This window comes from Python bivittatus, unplaced genomic scaffold (genome assembly GCF_059951505.1).
Source record: "Python bivittatus isolate LINGU-HERP-01145 unplaced genomic scaffold, Pbiv_v1 ctg000980_np1212, whole genome shotgun sequence".
Classification (NCBI taxonomy): Eukaryota; Metazoa; Chordata; class Lepidosauria; order Squamata; family Pythonidae; genus Python; species Python bivittatus.
In genome coordinates, this window is record NW_028277125.1 from 42,539,481 (window position 1) to 42,563,063 (window position 23,583).

The 23,583-nt window shown below is 37.3% G+C and overlaps 1 protein-coding gene across 1 annotated transcript; it reads right to left on the minus strand.

Moving 5' to 3' along the window:
* Positions 1–269: 269 nt before the first annotated feature.
* PLEKHB2 (pleckstrin homology domain containing B2) lies at positions 270–22,941 on the minus strand. The gene is made up of 8 exons (XM_015888771.3): positions 22,791–22,941; positions 19,619–19,691; positions 16,058–16,210; positions 12,958–13,060; positions 6,994–7,033; positions 4,461–4,550; positions 3,643–3,745; positions 270–2,286 (listed from the first exon to the last, which is right to left on the minus strand). The coding sequence occupies exons 2-8, from the start codon at positions 19,653–19,655 to the stop codon at positions 2,150–2,152; spliced, it is 663 nt and encodes a 220-aa protein (XP_015744257.2). The 5' UTR covers positions 19,656–19,691; positions 22,791–22,941; the 3' UTR covers positions 270–2,149.
* Between the last annotated feature and the right edge of the window lie 642 nt (positions 22,942–23,583).

Sequence of the window (23,583 nt, forward strand, 5' to 3'; positions counted from 1 at the left end):
TTTTGCAGCAAACTAAAATTCAACAGTAATTCAACTGGCCAGGTGGTAAGCTAGTGATCACCTGATTTACCCAGTGCATTTTAAAATCCAGTTAGCAAGTTTTTTATATATATATTTTGTGTTAATATTCAAAGAATTCTGCATAATAGGGTACAAATGTTCCAATAAAAGAGTGATTTTATAGTTTCAACACATATTGCGATCATCTTTGACGCCTAACTAGGCTGATTATCAAGAAATTCCAGGGATACATACAATTTCAACTTGCCAGCAGTTCAAAGACTAAATTTATTTTTTTCAAAGTACAAATACATAGAAATGGGGGGATTCAGGAAAATCTATGAAGGACATAAAAGTTGCACTTGACAAGTTACAGAAAAACAGCAAAAGCTAGTATTAATTTTTACTATATAATCAGCTTCTTATATCTTAAAGGCTTCCAATGTAACTTATATATTCCAATGTAACTTATATATTATTTAAATACATATCAGTTTTATGAAACATTTATTATCTTCAATTCACAGTGTGATCACTTGAAATGTCCTAGACTGGATCTATTCATGGGAACAGTGAATAAACTGTTTATTATCATTTTTATTTATTTATTTATGTTTATTTATTATCATCTCAGCAGAGAGATTATTTCTTTAAAAGAAAATTTCCAAGTTCAACAATGATGGATAACACCCATGTCTCTCATTAAACTTCAACAGGCAGAAAGTATCAGCATATGCTTAATGCAAAGCTTACAGAACCAGTATTAAGACTTCCTGTGTCATCACCTGGCTTTGAATTAATTATCCCATCTCAACAGGGACATCACACACTGCATTAACATTTGCCTTTATGGTACCTGGCATGATCCAAGTCTGCTTCTGTGAACGTTTCAACTTTGCAAAACAAAACAACAGACAATAAGACAACTGAAAGAGTTTTATGCACATCTTAAGATTTCAACAGGACATGCATGCTCTGCTTATCTATAAAAATATCAGGTTCTTACTGCTAATATTGTATGTGAGCTAAAAGTAGAAAATGAAACTCATCAGAAGCTCTTGGAAGTACAACAGCCTTAATCACCAAGGATAAGCCTCTTTATAATGTACCAGAAGAGTAAATAATTGATAAAAATAATTTTCAATGAAAAGAAATGAATAAATTTTTGTAAGCCTCCATTCTCTATTTATAATTATTCTCCTATATTTAGAACAATCTGAAAAAGCTTTAAATGCCCAGTATGACCATAACATCTCCTACTATTTATTAAGACACAAACAGTTTTTACACCCAGGTTGAATTATTTTACTACTCGATTTCTTCTGGCATAGCTAAAATTCTCAAGTCCAGGACATTAATACTTACTATTCCCTATCTTGGCATCTCCCTGATGTGATGGGATGGCAACTCCCAGAAATCTAGGCAGCATAACCTCAACTTGGCTAAGAGTGCTAATAATTCAACACAACACATCCAGAGGATGACATCTAGTCTTTTGCATCTTCCAACTAAGTGAAATAGAAACTTCCATGACACTGGCATTATTTGCGTGGTCATCAAACTCCTTTCTACCTTTCAAGTACGAATATGAATATTTTCAGGACAAACAAAATGTCAGAGTGTTTATGGCTTAATGATCCAGGAGGATTTATATAGTGCTATCTGCTTTTATGGTAAGTATTTACCTGCTGCTAAAACGCAAGATCAACCTGAATACACTCACTCATTCTCTCTCTCTCTCGGATCTCAAAGTGTATACTAAGTCATTATCTTTTGTCTTCGAGGAGTGTTTAAAAAAGATACTTGAGCTTCCTTCTGAGGCAGCAGTTAAAGTAATTTTAACAGAACTGTTAATATTTCACTCTAAAATGAAGTCAGCTGTGGCTCTTTAGCCACCATTAGTAATACTTCACTTGTTATAACTGCTACTTGTTTATCACTACATAGGCTCAAACTTACCTGGCCTTTTTTAACTAAAGTGAACTTTTGGATGATTAAGAATGTGATTAATTCCAGTGTATCACTAGCAAAAACATTGTTAGAACTTATGAAACACCTATAGACTAAACTGAAGTACTTTGCCAATATATATATTATTATACACAGAAGATAGTAAGAACCTCCCTCATGTTGAAGCTCCAAAGGAAACCTAAAATACCCAAAACAATGAGCCCAGGGCCATTCCTGTTGCTGCCCCAGCCAACATGCCCAATGCCAGGTCTCCATCATTATCTCGGTAACGTTCTCGAATGATGACATGGTTTGCAGGAAGCTGGCCATAGGGTCCTGGAGGGAATAAAAGAGAATATCAATGAACTAAAGTTGAAATCACTTCTTTTCTGTTTATTTTTGTATTGTTCTAGCACAATGAATGTTAGATCTCCATAAAACTGGGCACCCAACACATTCTGGGTTATACCTTATTATGAAGTAATAAAGGAAGTTTTGCAGTGAATGTGAACTAGAAAAACTTGAATTTAATAGCAAATAGCTCTAGAGAACATACCTATCATTCACATACACACAAAACAAGGGGCAAATGAAGGAACACCAGTAAGAACAGTTGATTAAGACTGCATTTGTATTCAGATACTGCACTCTTTTAACTCATTCCTGATCCTCCAAAATGCTTTGGAAGAGCAGGAGGTCTTGTTTGAATGAAGTCATTGTGAGGAAACAAAGAACTCAGGCTGAAGAACTGGAAGATAAGCTGGTCATACAGTACTCAAATACTACATAATGAACAAAGCAACTACAGCATGATATAATTAGCTCTCATACATGATCATTTATCACATAACTTTGTCTCATCGTAATTATCAATTTCTAGAAGTAAGCCAAGAATTGGTAAAGCACCAATGGGGTAAGAATTGGTGCTCAGATTCTTTTGCGTATCCACAGCAACTCTAAAGAATACTCAAGCACCGAATGTGTCTGTCACATGGCATCAACTCTCCCATTACTTACAAAACTGTAATTTATTTTAGGACTATTACTGACTAAGCAATTAAATAAAAGTACATTCCTGATGTGAGTGGATGCAAACAGGATATACTCAATAGTGTAATCCTGTAAGTAATCTTCTCATAAATGAGTCCCACTGAGTTCAGTAGCATTTACTTCCAGATATGTATAGAACTGCTTCCAAAATAACCTGCTGATTCAGTGCAAACACACTAGATATAAAATATGGTAAATAAAATACTTTTTCGCCATTCCTTAATATATGGCAAAGGCAGATAACCTTTAGGCCACATGTGATTCCCTGGTCTGTGTTGTACCACCAAGATCACATGGCTCAAATTTGAATGGCAAATTACTCATTAAAAAACAACCACCCTAAAATAAGAGTATTAAGCTTCTCAGTAGACCTAATCCAACTATTTTGCTTAGCCTTCTCTGATTAAAAATAAAGTGGGGGGTGGTGGAAATGTCAGCTCTAGATCTTCTGGTGACTTCACTACCATGGTGCTTGAAGGTCAACATTTTTTTAAAAAGTAGTGCTGCAGAAGTTTTGCAGCTTTTGGTTGCAAAAGGATTGCTTGCCCCTGCTGTAGAGTAAAAACAATGCCTGCATATAATTTATTAAAAATGACTCTAAGTTGTGAATCAGCTCAAGAGAAAAATAAACAGAGCAAGTACCTTGGTTTGGATATTGGTAAGGTACAGCATATGTCTGTCCATTAGAAGTATAGATGATCTGAGTCCCTGGATATGCACCATTGTATTGTGGGTAACCATAAACCTGAGGAAATTATAAACATGTTAGGAGCATTTGTGAGAGAAATCACATCCAAGAATTCCTTTTCTAAATAAAATGTTGCACCTTTTGGGGACAGTGGGCACATTTGCAATTTTGAAATCATGTTATGAACATTCTCATAAATGGTAAAAGTAAATGTGGCCAATTACAAAACACTTATTTACCAGAAGGTCAAACAGATTAGGCTGTTCCCCAGCACCACTTTCACCCTCTCAGGATGCTCTCTCTGTCATTAGCTGATCTTTGCCTTCCCCCCCCCCCTCCAGAACTGGCAAGCACACCCAAAGCCCACCATTTAGTTTAGTAAGAATGCTTTTAGGATCTAATGGGGACCAAAGTAATCCTCAGAAACAAAGGGTATACTTAAGCTAAGTACTTAGCAGCATCTTAACTTTCCATTTATTTGCTTTCAGTCGAAATAAGCAGATGGACAGGGAAGGGAAATGTGATTTGCACCCACTGGTGCCCACAAATGTCAAGGTGGGGATCCAAGACTAGGATGCTACAGGCTATGGTTTAATTAGGAATGGTTGGCATAATGCACCTGTATGAAAAATTAAACCGTATTTCCTAACAGTTCTGCTTCAAGTCAGAGACCCTGTCAGCAAGTTTAATGCATGATGACATGAAACATGTCAATTGTCACTGTTTTAAGTCATCTGCTCTTACTTTCTTTACAACCGATTATGCTACGTACCTCAGGTGATGGTGTTGCATAAGCTGTGTATGGAGGAGGTGCTGAAGAAATTGCATTGTCATCATACATCACTTCCGAAGCAACATAAGCCTGGACACATCAATACAAAAATACAGCAAAAGTTGGTCATGTTATTAAATGACAAATGCAACTAAGCAGACCAAACCTAAGAAACTCAAAGAAACTAGAATCTTTTGCACATATAAAATATAGGTTTTTTGTTTTTGTTACAAAACAGTCTTTCTGATCAACAGCTGGATAATTTAATACCTATTATACATACTGTACAAGTTTAGCTTCTCAGTTTTGCCTTCTATTTAATACCAGCAAGATGAGAAATGGAAACAGCACATATGCAGAATAACATTCCCAGAGGAATAGGAAAGGAGGTGCCACTGTAATGTAACATAGATCAGGCTTGCCAGTAGTTGTGGTAGGAAAATTAATCCCTAAGATCTCACAACAGACTTCTTACAAAAAAGAAAAAAAGAACCTCAACACTCTAAGTGTCTTTACTCAATTCTTTCAGCAATAGTAGAAATGCCACAATGAATGGCACGGCACAGGAAACTATTTTTAAGAGTCCATTCTGTGCAATTCAGATCAGTGCCATGAGAATGAGAGTAACAATCCCAACCAGGAGCCCCACCAGCTTCAAAAAGTGATCTGTTATTCAAAAACTTGACTTTGTTGCCTTTGTACAGATAGTGACTGAATCTTTTTTTTTAAGTATTACATAACCCACTCTTCATAAAGAAAAGGCTCCTGCTATGTTGTTCCTCTTGGGGCTATTTCTTTCCCTTTTTTCACTTCTGCAAACAGGTTGTAGCTTTTTACAAAAACAAGCTGTTTTTGTACAAACCTTTCACTCAGCTGACTCTGAAGTCTCCTTGCATAATCCTGGTGCTCCTTTCACATGTGTTGGATTACAGGTCCCACCACCTCATCCAGCATGGTGACAGGACCTGTATCACACCTTGAGAGCAGACCAGGCCCATAAGGCTGCTTGAACTGGTAGAAGCAGAGTGTTCATGAGTTTAAGTCTGCCTCCACTGCCTTGAACATTTCCCAAGGTTTACTTTAGGTTCATGAGCAGGGAACACAACAAGCATGGAAAGTATGTTCCAAGCCTCACTACTTATTCAAAAAAAGATTTTTTTTAAAGAAACTGACAAATACTCTTTAAAAAAAATCCCCTACAATTTAACTTTGGGATAGTAAATACTTGACCATATATGGAATGTTGACTTTCTTCTTTCATCTCTGAAACTGAAATAATGTTCTACTATACAGGTCCTGGGGACTTGGGTTGCAGATTCCCCTCCTTTTTGCATTTAAATAATCTCTTTTAATCACAATCTGCAACAAACGTAATAAAAAGTGCTAAGTGGCATGATTATCTGGGGTTTTTCTTCAACCCAGGCTACTCAATTGTACAATAATGGACTATGTCAAATGTGGTATTAATCCTAGCAATTTGCCAATAGTCTGGTGTTTCTTCAAAGACACAACACACATTGTCATCCAGCTTTGCTCAGGTATTGCCCAGTGTGTTACTTCTGAAAGATTTCTTTCATACAGCTAACCTGCTCTGCAAATTCTATCCCAAGACCAAATGGAAAAGTGAGCTAACTAACAGAGTTATTGTTCAGCAATAAACAGCAGAGCAATCCAATGCCATTGGTCCTAAAAGTTACTCTTGATGGGGTTGTGCTCCTCCTGAAGGAGGGGGATCTATGACTTAGGGATCCTACTGGACTCTCAGTTCCTGCTAAAACAACCCAGTGGAAGCACAGCCATGGGGGCCTTTGCCCAGCATGGGTCGGTGTGCCAGTTATGACCCTACCTGGGCCAAGATGCCCTGGTGTCAGTAACTCATGCCTTGGCTGGACTACCAAAAGACTTTACAGGTGGGTCGCCACTGGAGATGACCCAGAAACTACAAGTGATTCAAAATGCAGCAACTAGGTTACTGTTGAAAGAACCCTCAGTGCAGTACCCGGATATCTCTAGCAAAGTCTTGTCAGAATAAGATCTGCCTGTCTGTTCAGACATCTAGACAGAGCCTGTTGAGAGTTCCCCCTCCTTATGAGGCTCAGTTGGAATGAGAACCAGGTAACAGGTTTTCTCAATACTGCTCCCCACACTCTCTGAAATACTCTCCCCCTGGAAATGCAGATGGCCCTAACCCTGATTGCATTTCGCAAACACATGAAAATTATCTTGTTCAAGAGTGCTTTTGCCCCTTAGTTGTTTCTTGGCCATTTGTTACGTTTAACCTTTTTGTTGTTTTTGTGTTTGTACTGTATGTTTTATCCTCTAGTTACCCAACCAAAGGCCATGAGAATTGAGGCAGGATATACATATTGGGAAAGAAATCAATAAATTATTAGTTAAAAACTAACATTAAAATATTGGTGACAGTAAAGCTTGTAAACCACCTAGAATCAAATTATTGAAGTGGGATAAAATCATTCATAACAAATAAATAGTTACATCTCTCACCATAGATAACAAAAAAAAAAAAACTCACCTCATTTGTTCTGGCATCCTGAAGGGCAATTTTCCAAGCCCTGCAAGACACATGGGCCAAGTACAGCATGAAAAGGAAACAAATCACTAGCAAAAGTCCTCAACTTATGTATGCAATTACCAGTTGTAACTGAACAACCATAGCTTAATAACAATAATAATAATAATAATTTATTACCGTTGTTGTCTCTTAATATTCAAAGTGAAACTATATGTGATATGCTTGGGATTCCATAATAAAGAGTCATGACAACAGTAGAGACTGAGGCACAATTCAGGGTGGGATGGGGCTTAATCACCTGAATCTGGTATATATTATGCACTTACAGTATCAGACCACAGTGCAAGACAGCATATGTGTTAACTCTCCAAATCTAGACCACTATGATTCTATTCCAATGCATTAAAACTTCATACTCAAAAGACTGAATGGTAGACTTACAGTACTGTGAAGTATCTTTCTGGTCACCAGATGATAGATCTTATAGAAAACAGTTAACTATTCTTTTTTTTAAATCCTTTTATTTAAGAGTTTAACAATACTAAAAGATAATATAAACTGAAATCAGAAAGAGAAAACAAAATAGAAAGAAAATAAAATACAAAGTGCAAAAAAAAAAAGGAAAGGAATAAGAAAAACTAAGAGAAAAGAAAAAATATAGAAAAAATAATATTTAAAGAAGTAACTCCCAATCTTCCTTGCAACAGGTGCAGGCAAATTAAATATTTCTCCACCCCTTGTAAGATTGCATACATAATTCACTTCACTTTGGTTAACTATAGGTAGTCCTCAACTTACGATCATTCATATAATGACCATCTGAACTTAAGATGGCACTGAAAAAAGTGACTTACAACCAGACCTCGAGCTTACGACCATTGCAGCTTCTCTGCAGTCACATGATCAAAATTTGGGTGCTTGGCAACCGGCATACATTTACAACGGTTGCAGCACCCCAGAGTCATGTGATCACCATTTGTGACCTTCCCAGGGGACTTCTGACAAGCAAAGTCAATGGGGGAAGCAGGATTCACTTAATGACTGTGTGATTCACTTAATGATCACAGTGATTTACTTAATGACGGCAGCAAAAAAAGGTCGCAAAATCAGGCACAACTCACTTAATGACCACATCGCTTAGTGATGGAAGTTCCAGTCCCAATTGTGGTGGTAAGTCAAGGACTACCTGTATTCTTCATGTGAGAACACAGGCCCAAAAAGGATTTTTTATCCCCTTAGGAAAGAAACTTCTCAGTCATAAGAATTGATTTCAGCCACATAGACTACATTATTTATTATCTATTACCCACAGATTCAACCCAGTACTCTAAGGACAATATATAAAAAGTAAAACAGATACACAGCCTGTCTAAACCATAAGCTGAGGCTAATTTCTCTTCTTTAGCAGGACTATCAAGCCCCACATCTGGTAAAGAGTTGTCGGTCATCATAGCAATTTTATTTATTTATTTATTTATTTTATTTTATTATTAAATTTATATGCCGCCCATCTCCCCCAGAGGGTGACTCTGGGCGGCTTACAATTCAAAAAAATGGTGCTGACAGGAAAATGTACTATGGTACTATCCTCTAAGATAGGCATGGTCAACATGCAGCACACTCTGACAGCGTACATGGCAATGAAAATTATACTTTCTGCTACTGCTTGATGATTATGGAAAACTGGCCCAAGCTAATGTTGCTTTCCTGAGTGGATCCCAATATCCTTGAGATCTGCCTGCTACTTGTGGAGTGGGCCAGTGTGATGTGTTCCCTAACCTAATAGCTAGCAGTGGAGTAAGGAACCGTTTTTTCTTGAAATGAACCTGGTTCATTAAAGATTAACTGTCTGGAACAGCAAACATTCTAATATCTGCTTAGATAAATTCTTCATGTGCAAGCCATGCTCTCTGGCATGCAACGGGTATGGGTGGATATTGGACAGCCAGTGTCTTGTGATTATGAAGGATTGTGTTCCCCTTAGAAAAGAAACAAGGGCTCATTCCACTATTATCTTTATGAAAAACCCACACCCCTTAGTGACAACGTCCACAGTCCTATTATCCTGACTGAAGTTAAGACTATCATGAAAAGCATCTTCCATCTAGGTTAATGTTAAATATTATGACAGCAAAAGTAATGTCACCCTGTATGCTTAGTGAATGCTGGACAACGGACAGTCTATTATTTGGTAGTTTCAAGAATGAAATGTGGGGAAAAAATTATCTTGAAAGAAAAGAAATTAAACAATGAGTGAAAGCAGAAAGGCTGCAGGAAGAAAACATTATGAATTCTATATAAAAAGTATTAAAACAAAGATTACTGTCCCAACAGAATGGAAGCAATTTTCTATAATCATTTATTTATATATCACACTTATATAGCCACCCATCTTACAGAATGTGACTCTGGGCGGCATACAATAAATACCAGTGCTTGTGTCATTGTTCTTAGCAAACTGGAATGTTTGAAGTGATAACCCTGCAAAGAACTAGTCGTAGTCCACTGAAAATAGGCCATTATCTCAGAAGCCCTCACTAGTCCCCTTTAAAGTATCTTTCATCCATTGGGACCTCTGGGAGTAAGAGCAGTCCCCCAAAAACAGAGAACCAAGCCATAATTGAGCTGACAGTTGCATTTGGATTGAGATGCCACTAATATTGATGCCACAGGGCTCCTTCAGTTCATCTATTACTCCTACTCCCAGTCCCACTTCTTAGACACCACCACAAGACAGTAGGGCTGAAACTGGGGTTTCTATGGATGGAATCTGTATTGCCGTTGTCACCTTTGAGAATGTATAAAGCTTGTTACCTAGAGAGGGGAAAGGGGAGGGGAAGGTTTCTTTAGGAGCCTGCCTTTTCACCCCAAAAAGAGTCAATCCTTTCCTAAAGGCTCCATCACTCTGGTGACCAACAATTTCTATAGGAAAACATTTGCAGCATACATGATCTGATATTCACCTTGAAGATTTAGAGGACCAGAACAAAATTTAACTAGTAGTAGTTGCCTTTAATTTATCAAGAGCAAAAATTATGTTGGTGACAGAGGGAAACTGAACCTTCTTTTAGCAGTTATGTGCTAATAACTCCTAATCTTGAAAGAAGAAAGCTTGAAAGAAGAAAGCAAGTAAACTCAACTGAATATTCAGGATAATCTAGCATTAGTTTTCCTGGACTTCAAAAGTAATCAGAGAAAGTCAACAGTCAGATTATGGAAAATAAGATCAACATCTGCATCCGTAACTTCATGAAGTACGGTAATACATTTTGAAAATGATATACAAGTATTCTTAGCTGCTGATAAGATGACACAAGGGCAGATAAAGGAAAGATTAAAAAAAAGTATTTTTAGGTTATAAAAAAGATCAAGGATTTGACCTTGACAAAGAACTATAGACCAATATCTCTATTGAACAATGATTATAAGATATTCACAACAATTCTAGCGGAAAGAATGAAGAATATTCTTGTAAAATTTATCCATCAGGATCAAGCAGGATTTCTACCAAAAAGACAAATTAGAGATAACATCCAAAATGTTTTGGATACATTAGAATACCTGGAACAACATTATGAAAAACAAGCAGCTTTGATATTTTTGGATGCTGAAAAAGCCTTTGATAATTTAAATTGGCCTTTTATGTTTAAAGTTCTGGATTTTATGAAATTTGGGGAAACTTTGTTAAATGGATTAAATCAATATATATACCACAAACCGCAAAAATAATTGTTAATGGAGACTTTACTAAACCATGTGAAATTCAAAAAGGTACGAGACAAGGATGCCCCTTGTCTCCATTATTATTCATATTGGTTTTAGAAGTATTACTTAGAGATATTAGACAAGATGACAACATTTTGGGAATAAGAGTTAAAAAAGAAGAATATAAGTTAAGAGCCTTTGCTGATGATCTAGTCATTACTTTAGAAAACCCATTGGAGGGGACTGAATCATTAATGCAAAAATTGAGAGACTTTGGGTCGCTAGCAGGGTTCAAAGTAAACATACAAAAGACAACGGTTTTAACTAAAAATATGGATTTTTATCAACAGAAGAAACTGAATTAACTGGATTTACAATAGAGAAAAAAATAAAATATCTGGGAGTATATATGACATCAAAGAATGCTGGTTTATTTCAGAATGATTATGTTCCACTCTGTCCAGTGGAACATAAACAGTGATATTAAAAAAGACTTAGACCGATGGGAAAAGTTACAATTGTCACTACTAGGAAGAATATCGGTGATTAAAATGAATATCTTGCCGTGAATTCTATATCTTTTCCAGACAATTCCAATATTGGCTTCAGAAGCACCCTTTAAACAATGGCAACGTGACATTTCTAAGTTAATATGGCAAGGGAAAAAACCAAGAATAAAATATAAAGTTTTACAAGACGTGAAAGAAAGAGGTGGTTTGGGTCTTCCCGATTTGAAATTGTACTATGTATCTTGCTGTTTAGTATGGCTTAAAGAATGGATCACCTTGAGAAATGAAAAATTATTAAACTTGGAAGGTCATAATTTGAGATTTGGATGGCATGGATATTTTGGTATGATAAAGTTAAAGTTAATGTGGACTTTAAAAACCACTATATCAGAAGATCTCTATTAAAAGTTTGGACTAAATGCAGACCACTTTTATGCCCTAAGATGCCGATGTGGACCTCTATACAAGAAGCCTTCTATAGAACTGAAACAAGAGATAAAAATAAATGGATGAGATATAAAGATTTATTAGAAAAAGGACAAGGAGAATATAAAATTAAATTAAAAGAGCAATTGGTTTTAGAAGGATATACCTTTCAATGGCTTTCTTATATGCAATATAAAGAAAAATTTAAAATTGATAAAAAAGAATTTGGATTTAAACAGAATAAATCAGAATTTGAAATTCAATTATGTGAAACAGATGAACATCTAATAGCAAAAATGTATAAATTATTGTTGAGAGAAGAAATGGTTGAAGAACAAGTTAAAGAATGCATGATTAAATGGGCAAAAAATATTGGACATAATTTACATTTGCAGCAATGGGAAAATATGTGGTCTAAAGGATTAAAATTTACTTTATGTTATAATTTGAAAGAAAAAATTTATAAAATGATGTATCGATGGTATATGACACCCCAGAGACTATCAAAGATGTATGGGACAATTTCCAACATTTGTTGGAAATGTAACCAACAAGAGGGGTCGTTTCACCATATGTGGTGGACATGTAAAATTGCAAAGAAATTTTGGACTCAAATACAAACCTTGATGCAGAGCATACTACAAATACAGATTCCATTTAAACCAGAACTATTCCTGTTGGGGATAATGGACTTTCAAACAGGAAAACATCTTATTAGAATTACTCAATACATGATTATCGCAGCAAGACTTCTTTATGCACAATTTTGGAAAACCCAGACACTACCAACAATACAAGAATGGTTGTTAAAACTGATGGAAATGGCAGAAAATGATAAACTGACTTGCTTATAAAAGAAAACTCAAATAACTATTACCTTAAAGAATGGAAACCACTGATGGACTATTTGCAAAATGCAGGTGGGGCGAAGCTTACATGGGGATTTGAAGATTAGATTATAAATGTAATGGGATATGTTTTGACAAAGAATTATTCCTACTTGATGTATTAAAAACTAGCACCTATTATTCCTAAGACCAGAGACAGATTGGAAGTTATCTATTTTTCATATCTTTTTTCTTTTCCTTTTACTTTATCTCACTTTTTCTTTTCCTTTTCTTTATATTTTGTATTTCCAATTTTCTTTTTCATTTCTAACTTTTAAATTTGTAACTTTAAAATTTCAATAAAATATTATTAAAAAAAAAAAGACCAAACCAAAGAGACTGCCCTTTTGCAATTGGCAGAACTGTTACTGTTTATGAGAATTACTAAGATCCTATACTTGCATCAAAGCAGAAGAGCCAAATCATTCAAAACTCACAAGCAATCATCAGTACTTTCTGCACAGAGATTGAGCACCTTCCCATCGCGGCAAATTATCTGCAGCACGCAATCTTTAGCCTTACCCTCCGGGGGCTGGAAACCTGTCCAGAAATAAAGAGAGGTGATTTTACTCCTTGTGATGAAAAGTTAACAGTTCAACACAAAAATCAAAATCGTAACATCCAAATAGATGTTACAAAAATGCAAGGAAAAAAAAAGTAGTCCCACTTTTCCCCCCTGAACAATTGGGAAAATAAAAAAGATTATAAAATATTTTTCTTTTTAAATGATATATAAAATGGTTAAGATGTGAAATGATGCATGCTTAGAAACATACAAATCAAAAAACAAAGTAACATATGAAAGGATAAAAAAAACTTGTCTCAACACAGAAAAATCTTCCAGTTTTAAGTCCATAAAAATTGTAAAACTATAAAAAAGTTCAGAAACTGCTAATAGTGGTAGTACTTGAGGTTCAGAAAAGCAAGATTGATTTGCCACATGAGACTTCTAATTCAGTATTCTTTTTGTCACCCAGCTTTTTCTTTCCTGAAAATTTAGCAGTTTCTGTATCTGATGCAGTGGGAAAGAAAGTTTGTAATACATAATTTTCTTTATTTTGCTTTCCTTTTTTTAATGTTGATTTTTTCCCCCATTTTCAGTGTTAACTTTTGTCTGCCCATTTCTTTTAAACAGGAAGAAAAGGAAGAGATGCTGCATTCCTGAGAGTTCAGCAGCTGTCATCTCCAATTTTAATAAACATTCAACCCATTTTAAAATATATTCAATCAATAAATTAAAATTATTGTCTCAATAATATATACTTTTCATACAGCAATCAAGCTTTTATAAGCAAACCAAGGAATATATAATAATTGTAAAGTAAAAAGTAACTATAAACGGTCTTTTAAAACTGCATCTATTTCCATTTAATTGAAAATGGGGGAAATATTTGTTTCCCATGTTATATATCTTGTACAGAGAGAGTTTGCTGAATCTCCAGCAAAAGCAGAATCCAGAAGCCATGCCTGGCAAATATAAGAAATATGTGCAATTTCTGTTTGCCTTATACTTACAAAGCTCTCACTGCTAAAGAATCAAGGTGCAAGGCTCTGCTGTAAGTTATCAGGATGTCACATAAAGTTTCCCAACCTTCACACTCTGCAAAATTGGAAATAGTGCCTTGCATGAGGCACAATGTTGCTCAAAGACAGAGAGGTTCTGAAGTAGAAGCAATAAAAACTAAACTTCTATGATTTTTCAGTATGCGTGCTACTGTGCCCTTCTCTAAATGTATGGACTTCAACTCCCAGAATTCTCTGGTTAGTGTCTTTAAGTTCTCAACTTGTATTATTAGAAAACAGGAAGGATCTATTCATACAATTGTGGAGAATGAGTAGATTGAGTACAATGCCCCACAAGAGCTTTTAGACAAAAAAATCTTATATGAACCCTTGACTGCCCTGACTAGCTTTTGTATATTTAAAAAAAAAAACAATTATCTAATATACTAGGAATCCTTTCCTAGAACTAAAATACTGCAACATATAGAACCAAAAACATTGGTTCCCTAATGAAAGAGAAATATCATCCCTGACAGAGTCCACAATGCAAGCTTATAATACAAAACAGAATTAGCTGACACCTTTTTAAAAAAAGTCATATGTGAAATAAGACATTTGAACTTGAGATGCAAATATGGACAACTGTTTGACTCAAAATAACTTCACAGGGGAGACAGTGGACGTTATCTAGACCAGCCCTTCCCAGCCTGGGCACCCTCCAAATGTGTCCACTTTAACTGCAGAATCCTCAGCAATTCCCCAGGAACTGAGCAAGGTAAAATTAGAGTGTTTCTCCTCCTCAGCTATATCTGAACTTTGCCCCCCTGCAATTTCCACTCACAAGTTCTAGTCCTGTCCTCTGGAGTAGCAGGAAACAAGTCTGCTCTATCTCCTGTCTAGCACTCTTTCATATATTCCTTATTTTTTTCTTCTCTAAGTAAACATACCACCCCATCCTTTCAACTATGACTCAGACACACTTTTAGCTTGTCAACATCCTCTGTAACACCCAGAACTGGATACAGTATTCTACATGTAGTCTACTTAAAGCAGATTAAAGAGGTCCAGAAGCTGTAATCGAGGATTATGTTATCCAGAGCACTCAACACTGTAGCACTCTAGATTACCCCATCAACATTGCTCTAATGCCAATAGCTTCTGCAGATGTCTGTATTCACAAAAAACAGGAAGAAAGCCTTTGTACAAGCAGATGCACATGAGACAGCCAGCAGGAAACTGTTATCACTAGAAGGGCAGGACTTAACCGAAGTGCTCATGGGATGAATGTGTCAGTTCTGTTATGCAGGAATGAGACTTATTAATTCTTGCAAACTGGACACTATTCTTTGGTTAATTCAGTATAAGACTGTAGTAGCTTTTTCAGAAACTGCACTGTGCTGCTGGCTGATTTAGCTCAGTTATGTGATTATGAGCTACAGACAAGCCTATGACATTTCACTTTTTTCTGGCTTTTAAACAGAAGGCAGTAAAGAACGGAATTAAAGAGTTGGTCAGTCATCGCCCACATTACATAACATGAAACTGTTCCCAAGTAGGGCAAAACAACTGCTTTGTTTAATGTTCATGAAATATATGGATTTAGTTATGAAATATATAAGCTCAAACTTCCAACATCCTCTCCTCTCTTGTGAAATAAAAACCAAAGACATGTATACAGATTCTGTCATTAGAAAAATAAAGGGAATCCTCACCACTGCTGGTAAACCAATTATTATAACACTAAAATCCTATCTAAGCTTACATAGGAGTTAGTCTCACCAAATCAATGAAGCCTATTACTCTGTGTGTGTGTGCACACTGTGAGCATGTGCGCGCACACACACACACAAAAACAACCATCGTGACCAGCATTTAAAACAATTTCTCTACGTTCAGCATTTTAATTAGTTTTAGACCTACACCACTAATACCAGTATTACAGGCAACACTAAGTTCACTTAGAATGATGGGGAAAAAAAGCAGACACAGGCACATGAAGGGAAATGAAAAGTCATATAAAAAGCACATAATCACCTCGGCATTCATTTCCCCCTCTGATATTGATACAGTCAATTTTCATGTGAATTCTATCTTCTAAATCATGCCGATGTTGGTCATCATAAAATAATAAATGGCCATGAGACCACAAATCAAACCAATTTTTCTTCCAGCGTCGTAATATAGTACCTAAAGAAATAGAGAATAATTATTTTTGGAGACACTGATTAAAAGGCAGTCTTTTTCTAAAATAAGATTTAAAAAGTGTTTCAATTAGGTCTGTGATATTTCGTTTTTCATACTAGTAAAAAAAAATTTAAAAAGCAATTCATTCAAAGTACTTACACATGAACAATTTTTTCCCATGTATTGGATATTACCTTTCAAAATTGTGCTGTCTGATAACATTTTTTGCCCCAAGAAGAGTGAACACAATTTCCCCCAAGAAGAGTGGGTCAGGTTGCATATAGTAATATTGGCTTTCCTAGTCAAGGTTTGGCAAACCAAGGATAAGCACTGAGCCTCCATTGTCTCTTTCACCCTAATTCTTCCATCATATGCAGTTCAGAATTCTAGTAAGTAAATCAGTCCTTCCCATTCTGAAAGCAGACAGGAACTCTAATAAAGCTACCTCATCATGGAAGGAGAAGAGAAGTGAGGCATATGCAAACCTGGCTTGTAAACTTGGGTCTTAAGTCTGAAGCCCAGGAATTTCAAATAAAGTAATACAGGTAGTCCTCGTTTAACAACACTAACTGGGACCAGAAATTCTGTCATTAAGCGATGTGGCCATAAGTCAAAAAAACACATAACCATGCCACTTAGTGACAGCAGTTCCAGCAGTCCCAGTTGCGATCATTAAATGAGGACCGTGCGGATCATTAAGCAAGGACCTCATATGACAAGTGACTTCCAACTTCCTGCCAGCTTTCCCATTGACTTTGCTTGTGGGAAGCCAGCAAGAAAGGTCACAAATTGTGATCACATGACTGCAGGATATTGCAACAGCCATAAGTATGAGGTCCAATCATATCTACTACTTGTTTAGTACTGTCATGAGTTTGAACAACTGCTGAAGAGTGGTCATTAAGAGGACAACCTGTAAAAGTAAAAACAAGGGTAATTCAGGAAATAGAATTTAAGAATTTCTTAAAAACAAATTCTGCACTGATTGTATTACTGAATTGTATTTGTTTTGCTCTTTATCATGCTTGACATGGGATAAAAGAAAATTCTGTAGCAAAAAGAACAAAAACAACTAAGCACTATCTGCTCAGATATATGTCCTATCTAATTCAACAGGACTTACATCTTGGTAAATATGAACAGAATTTAACTATGTATTGTTTGAAAAAATAAATTATGAAGTTTGTAGTAACAAAGTAAGGATTACTGTATCCATATGTTTTTTCAGATGAAGGAATAGCTTATACAGTGCAATGGATACCAAAAAGGATTCCAGTAATCCCTCTATAAACACATGCACTCACATTTGTTACACTGAAGTAACTATATGTACAGATCAGCAATGCTGTAATGTGTGAACTCTTCTATTCAACAGAATGGCATGCACTACTTTTTCTTCACACAGAAGCATGCAAGTAATGAAAACTAGCATGCCAGCCTTTACAAATGCCATCTGAACAGTGTCAGGTTATGAAAGCTCTGTTGTCAATCACTAACATTTCACTTTTGTCTTTTCTATTGTGAGACTAGGCTAAAGCTGCCATAACCTAAAGATGAAGCAGGCACTAAGCAGAGAGGACAAAAGCCAGGAATCTTATCTATGAGATCCCTTCGGGGAGGTAGATAAGAAGGAAGCAAGTCGTTAAGGAAAAACAAAGGACCTGAACCAGAAAGAGGAGGTTGGGCCTGAGCACACGGAGGCCCTCGCCCCAATCCCATCAACTTGTACTTTTGGGGATAAAAGGGGTCCCAAAGCCCGCCCACTCTGAGTCGTCTGAGTCCTCTTGGTCATCTGAGTCAACCAGACTTGGCGGCTTCCGTCCCTCTAGCTGTCCCTCTAGCTAGTGCCTGGCGGCCTAGTTGGGAAGGGGTGTGTGTGTGTGTGTGTGTGTGTGTGTGTGTGAGGAAGAGCAAATGTACCTTGCAACCAGTAAAGTTTTGCTGTTACTTTAAATTCATTGGGTCTCCGTGTATTACAAAGAACCTCTCGTGCCTCAGTGTTCGGTTGTAAGAGCTTTGTGTGTTTCCCCAATTATTTCCCCGCTGTTGACCAGGGCTGTGTGTCTGTCTGCTCCAGCCGCACCTATCTGGAAACCCAGGTAGAAAGCAAGGGGGGCTGACAAGATCCACGTGCCTCAACAGGCTGTGAGTGTGTGAGCGAGTGACCATAAGCCAAACCTGGGAGCAGCCAGCGTCTGTAACACTACCCTTTTAAAAAGATTTTCTGTTATGTCAAAAAATGACATCATATCACCATACATATTACATATTAAAAGGAGGTCCTCTTTTTCAGTTGAAATTACTGAAAGGTTTGAATATTCTACAGTGCTTTAAGAAAAATGTCAAACCTTTTCTGTTCGAAAAAAGTATGGAATTCATTACATCAGAATATAGGAATAGCCACCAGCCATTAATCTTTTAATCTTTAAAAGAAGATTAAAAACACTCAATACGCCTACACCTCCAATTATCTCCAGTATCAGAGGCGGGCTGTGGATTCCTCTAAATATCAGATATTGTGAAACAGAAGCAAGGTGCTCAAGTCCTCCTTATGAACTTCCTATAATCATCTAACTGGACATGGAGGAACCAAAAGCTGCTGGGTCTGAGTCTGCTGAGTTAGTCTTATGCTTTTAAGATACAGCTTGGATGCCAGGAAATATTTCCTAACTCTTCCTAAGGACTAGCTAACTCACTCTGACAAGCCATTCAGTTTCCTCCTCTAACCAGTGAACAAGACAGACATCTCTACATTCACTGCTGTGGCCAAAATGCTGCCCCCAATGATTTTAGCACAATATTATGGTTTTAATCATGGCAATAATTAAAATATGATAATCCAAATATGAAGCCTTTTTTTACATGCTTTTCTGAAAGATTTTAAGGAAACCAAACTATAGATCAAGTAAGAACCAAACCAAACCAAACCAAACCAAACCAATAAATTCATTATTAGCTTACCTGATGTTTTCTGTTTTAGTCAATGCAGCCAGAGAGATCACTACCTGGATAGGATGTGTCTAATCCACTATTCCCAGCCTCATATTCTATTATGTTGTCCACAACTCCAGAATTCCCAACCATCTCCCAAGTGGAAGTCATAGGAGCTGTAGCTCTACATATCTGGGGGGTACCTGCTGGGAACAGCTGTTTAATCCCTTTCTCCTTTGTCCAAAAGTTCTCCCCCACTACCACCCTTATTGTAATTTCCCCTATGGAAAGAAAATACAGCTTGCTGATGGGAGGGGAGAAGAGAAAAAGAGGAACAAAGCCCTTGCATAGAGCACACTGTCTGTCTGCTCTAGTTGCAGACTTTTAAAAGCAAACAACATGAAGAATCCAATCATTTTATCTTAATATCAAGCTATTTGGCCCAAAAGCAAAGAGTGGATAACAGATTCCATTACTCACTTTGTCGGAGCAGCCATCCACTTTTCACCAATGCCATCACCAATCTCTAGAGGGAAAAGGAGACGATGCACCTCTGCAGATACAGCAAAACATAGCAGTAATGACATTAAAAAGATGCATCTATGCAACAGTTCTCAAAGGTGCTTGGGAATTCTAGAAGTTGTTACCATATCAGAAGGATGCCAAATTCATAAATGCTGATGTAAAATAAATTTCTTTCTCTCAATGGTGATGAGTTGTTGTTGGTTTTTTTAAGAATAAATAAATAATTTTAAATGATTGTGGCTATATATGCACTGCATTGTCCATAATTTCTAAGAATCCCTATGATGCCTGAAACATTTTCAGGACTTTTTATTACTAGGCCACTTCTTGTAAGAAACCAAAATATCACACAACATGAAGGGCTTTTCTGCTTTTGAAGATTATAACATTTTGGACTCAGAAGAATCATAAGCAAGATTTAACAACAGTGCTGAATGCATGTAGAACTGCCTTTCCTTCCACTTATTTCCTGTTAATTATTCAAATGAGCAAAAGAGCTAGAGACCCCACACTATAACTGCCTTGCCAAGCACCACCTGGACATGGCAGACCAAACTAGCCAAGATGTCACATAATGTTATAATTCCAAAGCACAGAATTTTTAAAGAATGTTAGTTAAAACTGTGATAGGAAAATGACGAATCAATTATCTAGATATGCAAGTTGATTTAATCCATGTTTACTCCAGTGGTTTAACCCATGTTTACTCCAGAGAATCTCCACTGAAATCAATTTAGAAACTAGTAAATTTGCCTAATTTTGCAGCCTCAGCTGAGAAAACAAGCTATTCTCAACAGGACTGAACAAGCCGTAGACTACTCCAAGACCCACTGCTGCTATCATGATTGTGTGCGTATATATGCGTGCGCGCCTTTGAGTCACTTTCTGACTCCTGACAACTGCCTGGACTAGTCCCTACAGTTTCCTTGTCAAGGTTTTTCGGAAGTGGTTTCCACTGTCTCCTCCCTAAGGCTGAGAGAGAGTTACTGGCCCAAGGTCACCCAGATGGCTTCGTGCCTAAGGTGGGACTAGAACTCAGTCTTCTGGTTTAACCACTACAACAAACTGGCTATATATCACAACCACTACTGGGACAGTAAATAAAACAGTTATATTAGGCCTAATGCTCTGGTTAATACTGAGGCGGGAGCTGGTAGATTTTACTACTCCCCTTTCCACCTATTCTAAATTTTCCATTCAGCCCAGAGATAAATTTGTTAAAAACAATGCAGTCCTGGCCCCAAAAGTTTGCCCACCCCTGCTTTATGGACTAATTCAACTGATAAGCAGCAAAAAGCCCAAGAAATATGTAAGTGAAAGGTAGACCACACCTGTATTTCCAAATACAGCATTACACCTGCAGTCTGAAGAATTCTCATCTCTAAGTACAAAAGAAACTTCCAAAGCAATTCTTCTCAAACTGATAGAACAGGATTTGTTTTCCCCCAGACTCACATAAGCTGCTTTGGAAGCTGTTCCCAATTGCCTCCACATCTCTACTATGTTGAGAAAAAGAAGCAGCACAAACCTAGAAAAAGATGCTCCTGTGTGTTCTGAAATAACCCTTTCAAAGGAAGTTGCACATCTCTAGTATATTCTGTGTGCTCTATTTCTGAGCCATGTTCCATATTATCGGTACAAGCTCTTCAAAACAAGATTTCATTTAGAACCATAATATTCCTGGAACTTCTTTCAGCTCGAGATACCAGTGTATTGATCCCTCTGTTTAAATATCCGCTCATAATAAAATTTGACAGACATTACTGATTTGAACTCTTAATGGAGAGACTTAAACATTATGTCTAAGTAAACTGAACAGATCATTCATCCTAACAATGGACATTTCTAAATTATTGTATGGACCCAATAAGGTTGAGACAATACATTGCATTTTCATCCACTTCAGATGGATACTGCACTGTTCAAAATAAATCACTTTACTAGAAAAAACTGCTAACTTTGTAATCCCACCAGCCCCTTGAATGCTAAACCATTTATTTCACCATTACTTTAGTTCAGACTTGCTTTTTCCAAATGTTTCAGGATCACAGATGTAATCATCCCCAACCATTATTATCAATTAAAATTTATTTACTGTTCAAGACCAAACACAATAAAAGACCAGCATACAATACAATACTATAAAACTATTATGCTATGTTGATTAGTGATTAGGGAAACATAATCCATGTATCTGGAAAGTAAGGCTGCATTTATTCACGCAGATATCAGTAATAATCTCCCAAACTTTTTTACATCAGATTTATAAAAGATAATCTTACATCCCATTGTGCTGTACTTTTCCTTAAGGGCAAAGCGTGAAGAAAGTGACTGCATCCTTTAAAAAACAAGCAACTTAGTGAAGGGTTCCCAACTCTCTTTTCTTTTGTTTTACAGTGGGATTTTTGTACCTTGGACCTGACAGTAACTTCAAGCAAAAACTGAACAGATAAGCACTTTTTCTATCACAGCCTCTCTAAAAGAGAAATGTTTTTAGTGCCTTAATTTCTGTTTATATTATGCAGCTCTTAAGAGTTGGACCAACCCATCGTTACAGTCTTGAACTACATTCTGCTGCAATTCAAAAATTACTTCATATTACAGCTTGAAATGCCAAACTCGTGGGAGACTGTTTTAAAAGCCTGCAATCTCTCCCTCCCCTCTCCTAAAAGGCTACGCTGAAGTGCCACTAAACCATCTTCTCTTCTCTGATTTAAATCCCCACAACCTTCTCTGACATTAAGATGGGGAAAAAATACAAATAAGCGATTCAGACTCCGTGAGCTCGGTACAGCTAGCAGGATTACAAAACGCGGTGGCGTGACCTCGTTGGATTTGCCTCTGCCTCGTCTAGACAAGTTGTAGCCGGTGGCACAGCCAGCCACCCTCCACCCCACCGTGGCAGTACGGCTTTCTTTCTCCCCCCGCCCTTCCGCTACTAAGGATCTAACACAAAGCACACCACCGCCCGTTGCCCGGTTGTCTGGAAAAGCACGACCTCCAACGCAGCTAAACTCCGAGCCCTAAAAAGTTACCCCAGGAGCCATCCTTGTTCTCCCCTTGCCAAAAACCATAGAAGCGATTATCCACTTTAACAAGAAGGAGAAGCAAAAGCGACTTTCCTGACCTGTTACGCTTTGGAAAGAACGCACGATTCCTGAAATTCCGGCTTTCGTTCTTCCTTGTTGCCGAGAAATGAAAAAGCCCCCACAGCACCGCCTCCGAGCGCCCAGGCCGCTGTCGTCAGCTGGGTCCTGTGATCGTTCGCGTCACGTAATACATCTGCACATGCTCCTAACGTTAGCTGGGAAGTGTAGTTTCCCAAGGCAAGAGAAGGAAGTCGTTAATTTATTATTTAAATAAAGCCTTGGGCGATATTATTTTTCCAGCTGCAGTAACAAAGACCAGGTCCGTATGGGAAAAGGTGAACAGTCTCGACGCTCCGCTCCCTGAAATCATCCGGGTTTTATACACGCTTTCTAACATCCCTTTCTTGGCACGGTGGCTTCGTCGTACGTTGGCTGTTGCCACCTACCTACCTGGGGGATTCCCTTCCCCTTAACCCTGGCATGTGGGGCAGATAAGAATCTCACAGCCTGCACTGTACTGGCCAAACATAGAAATGCGTTAGAGAGGTGCAATAGCTGAGTTGTCAACACCACTCCCTTTCCCAGCCATCAGGTGAGATATCTGTGGAACCCCCTAGTACAATTTTTCTCAAACTTGGCATCATTAAGATGTGTGGACTTCAACTCCCAGAATTCCCCAGCCAGCATGGCTGGCTGGGGAATTCTGGAACTTGAAGTCCACACACCTTAAAGTTGCCAAGTTTGCAAAACATTGCTCTAGCAGCTCACTGCTCTAGCAGCCTTTTCCTTTTCATTGTCTCTTTTGAATGGTGTGTAAATGTTGTTTATCTC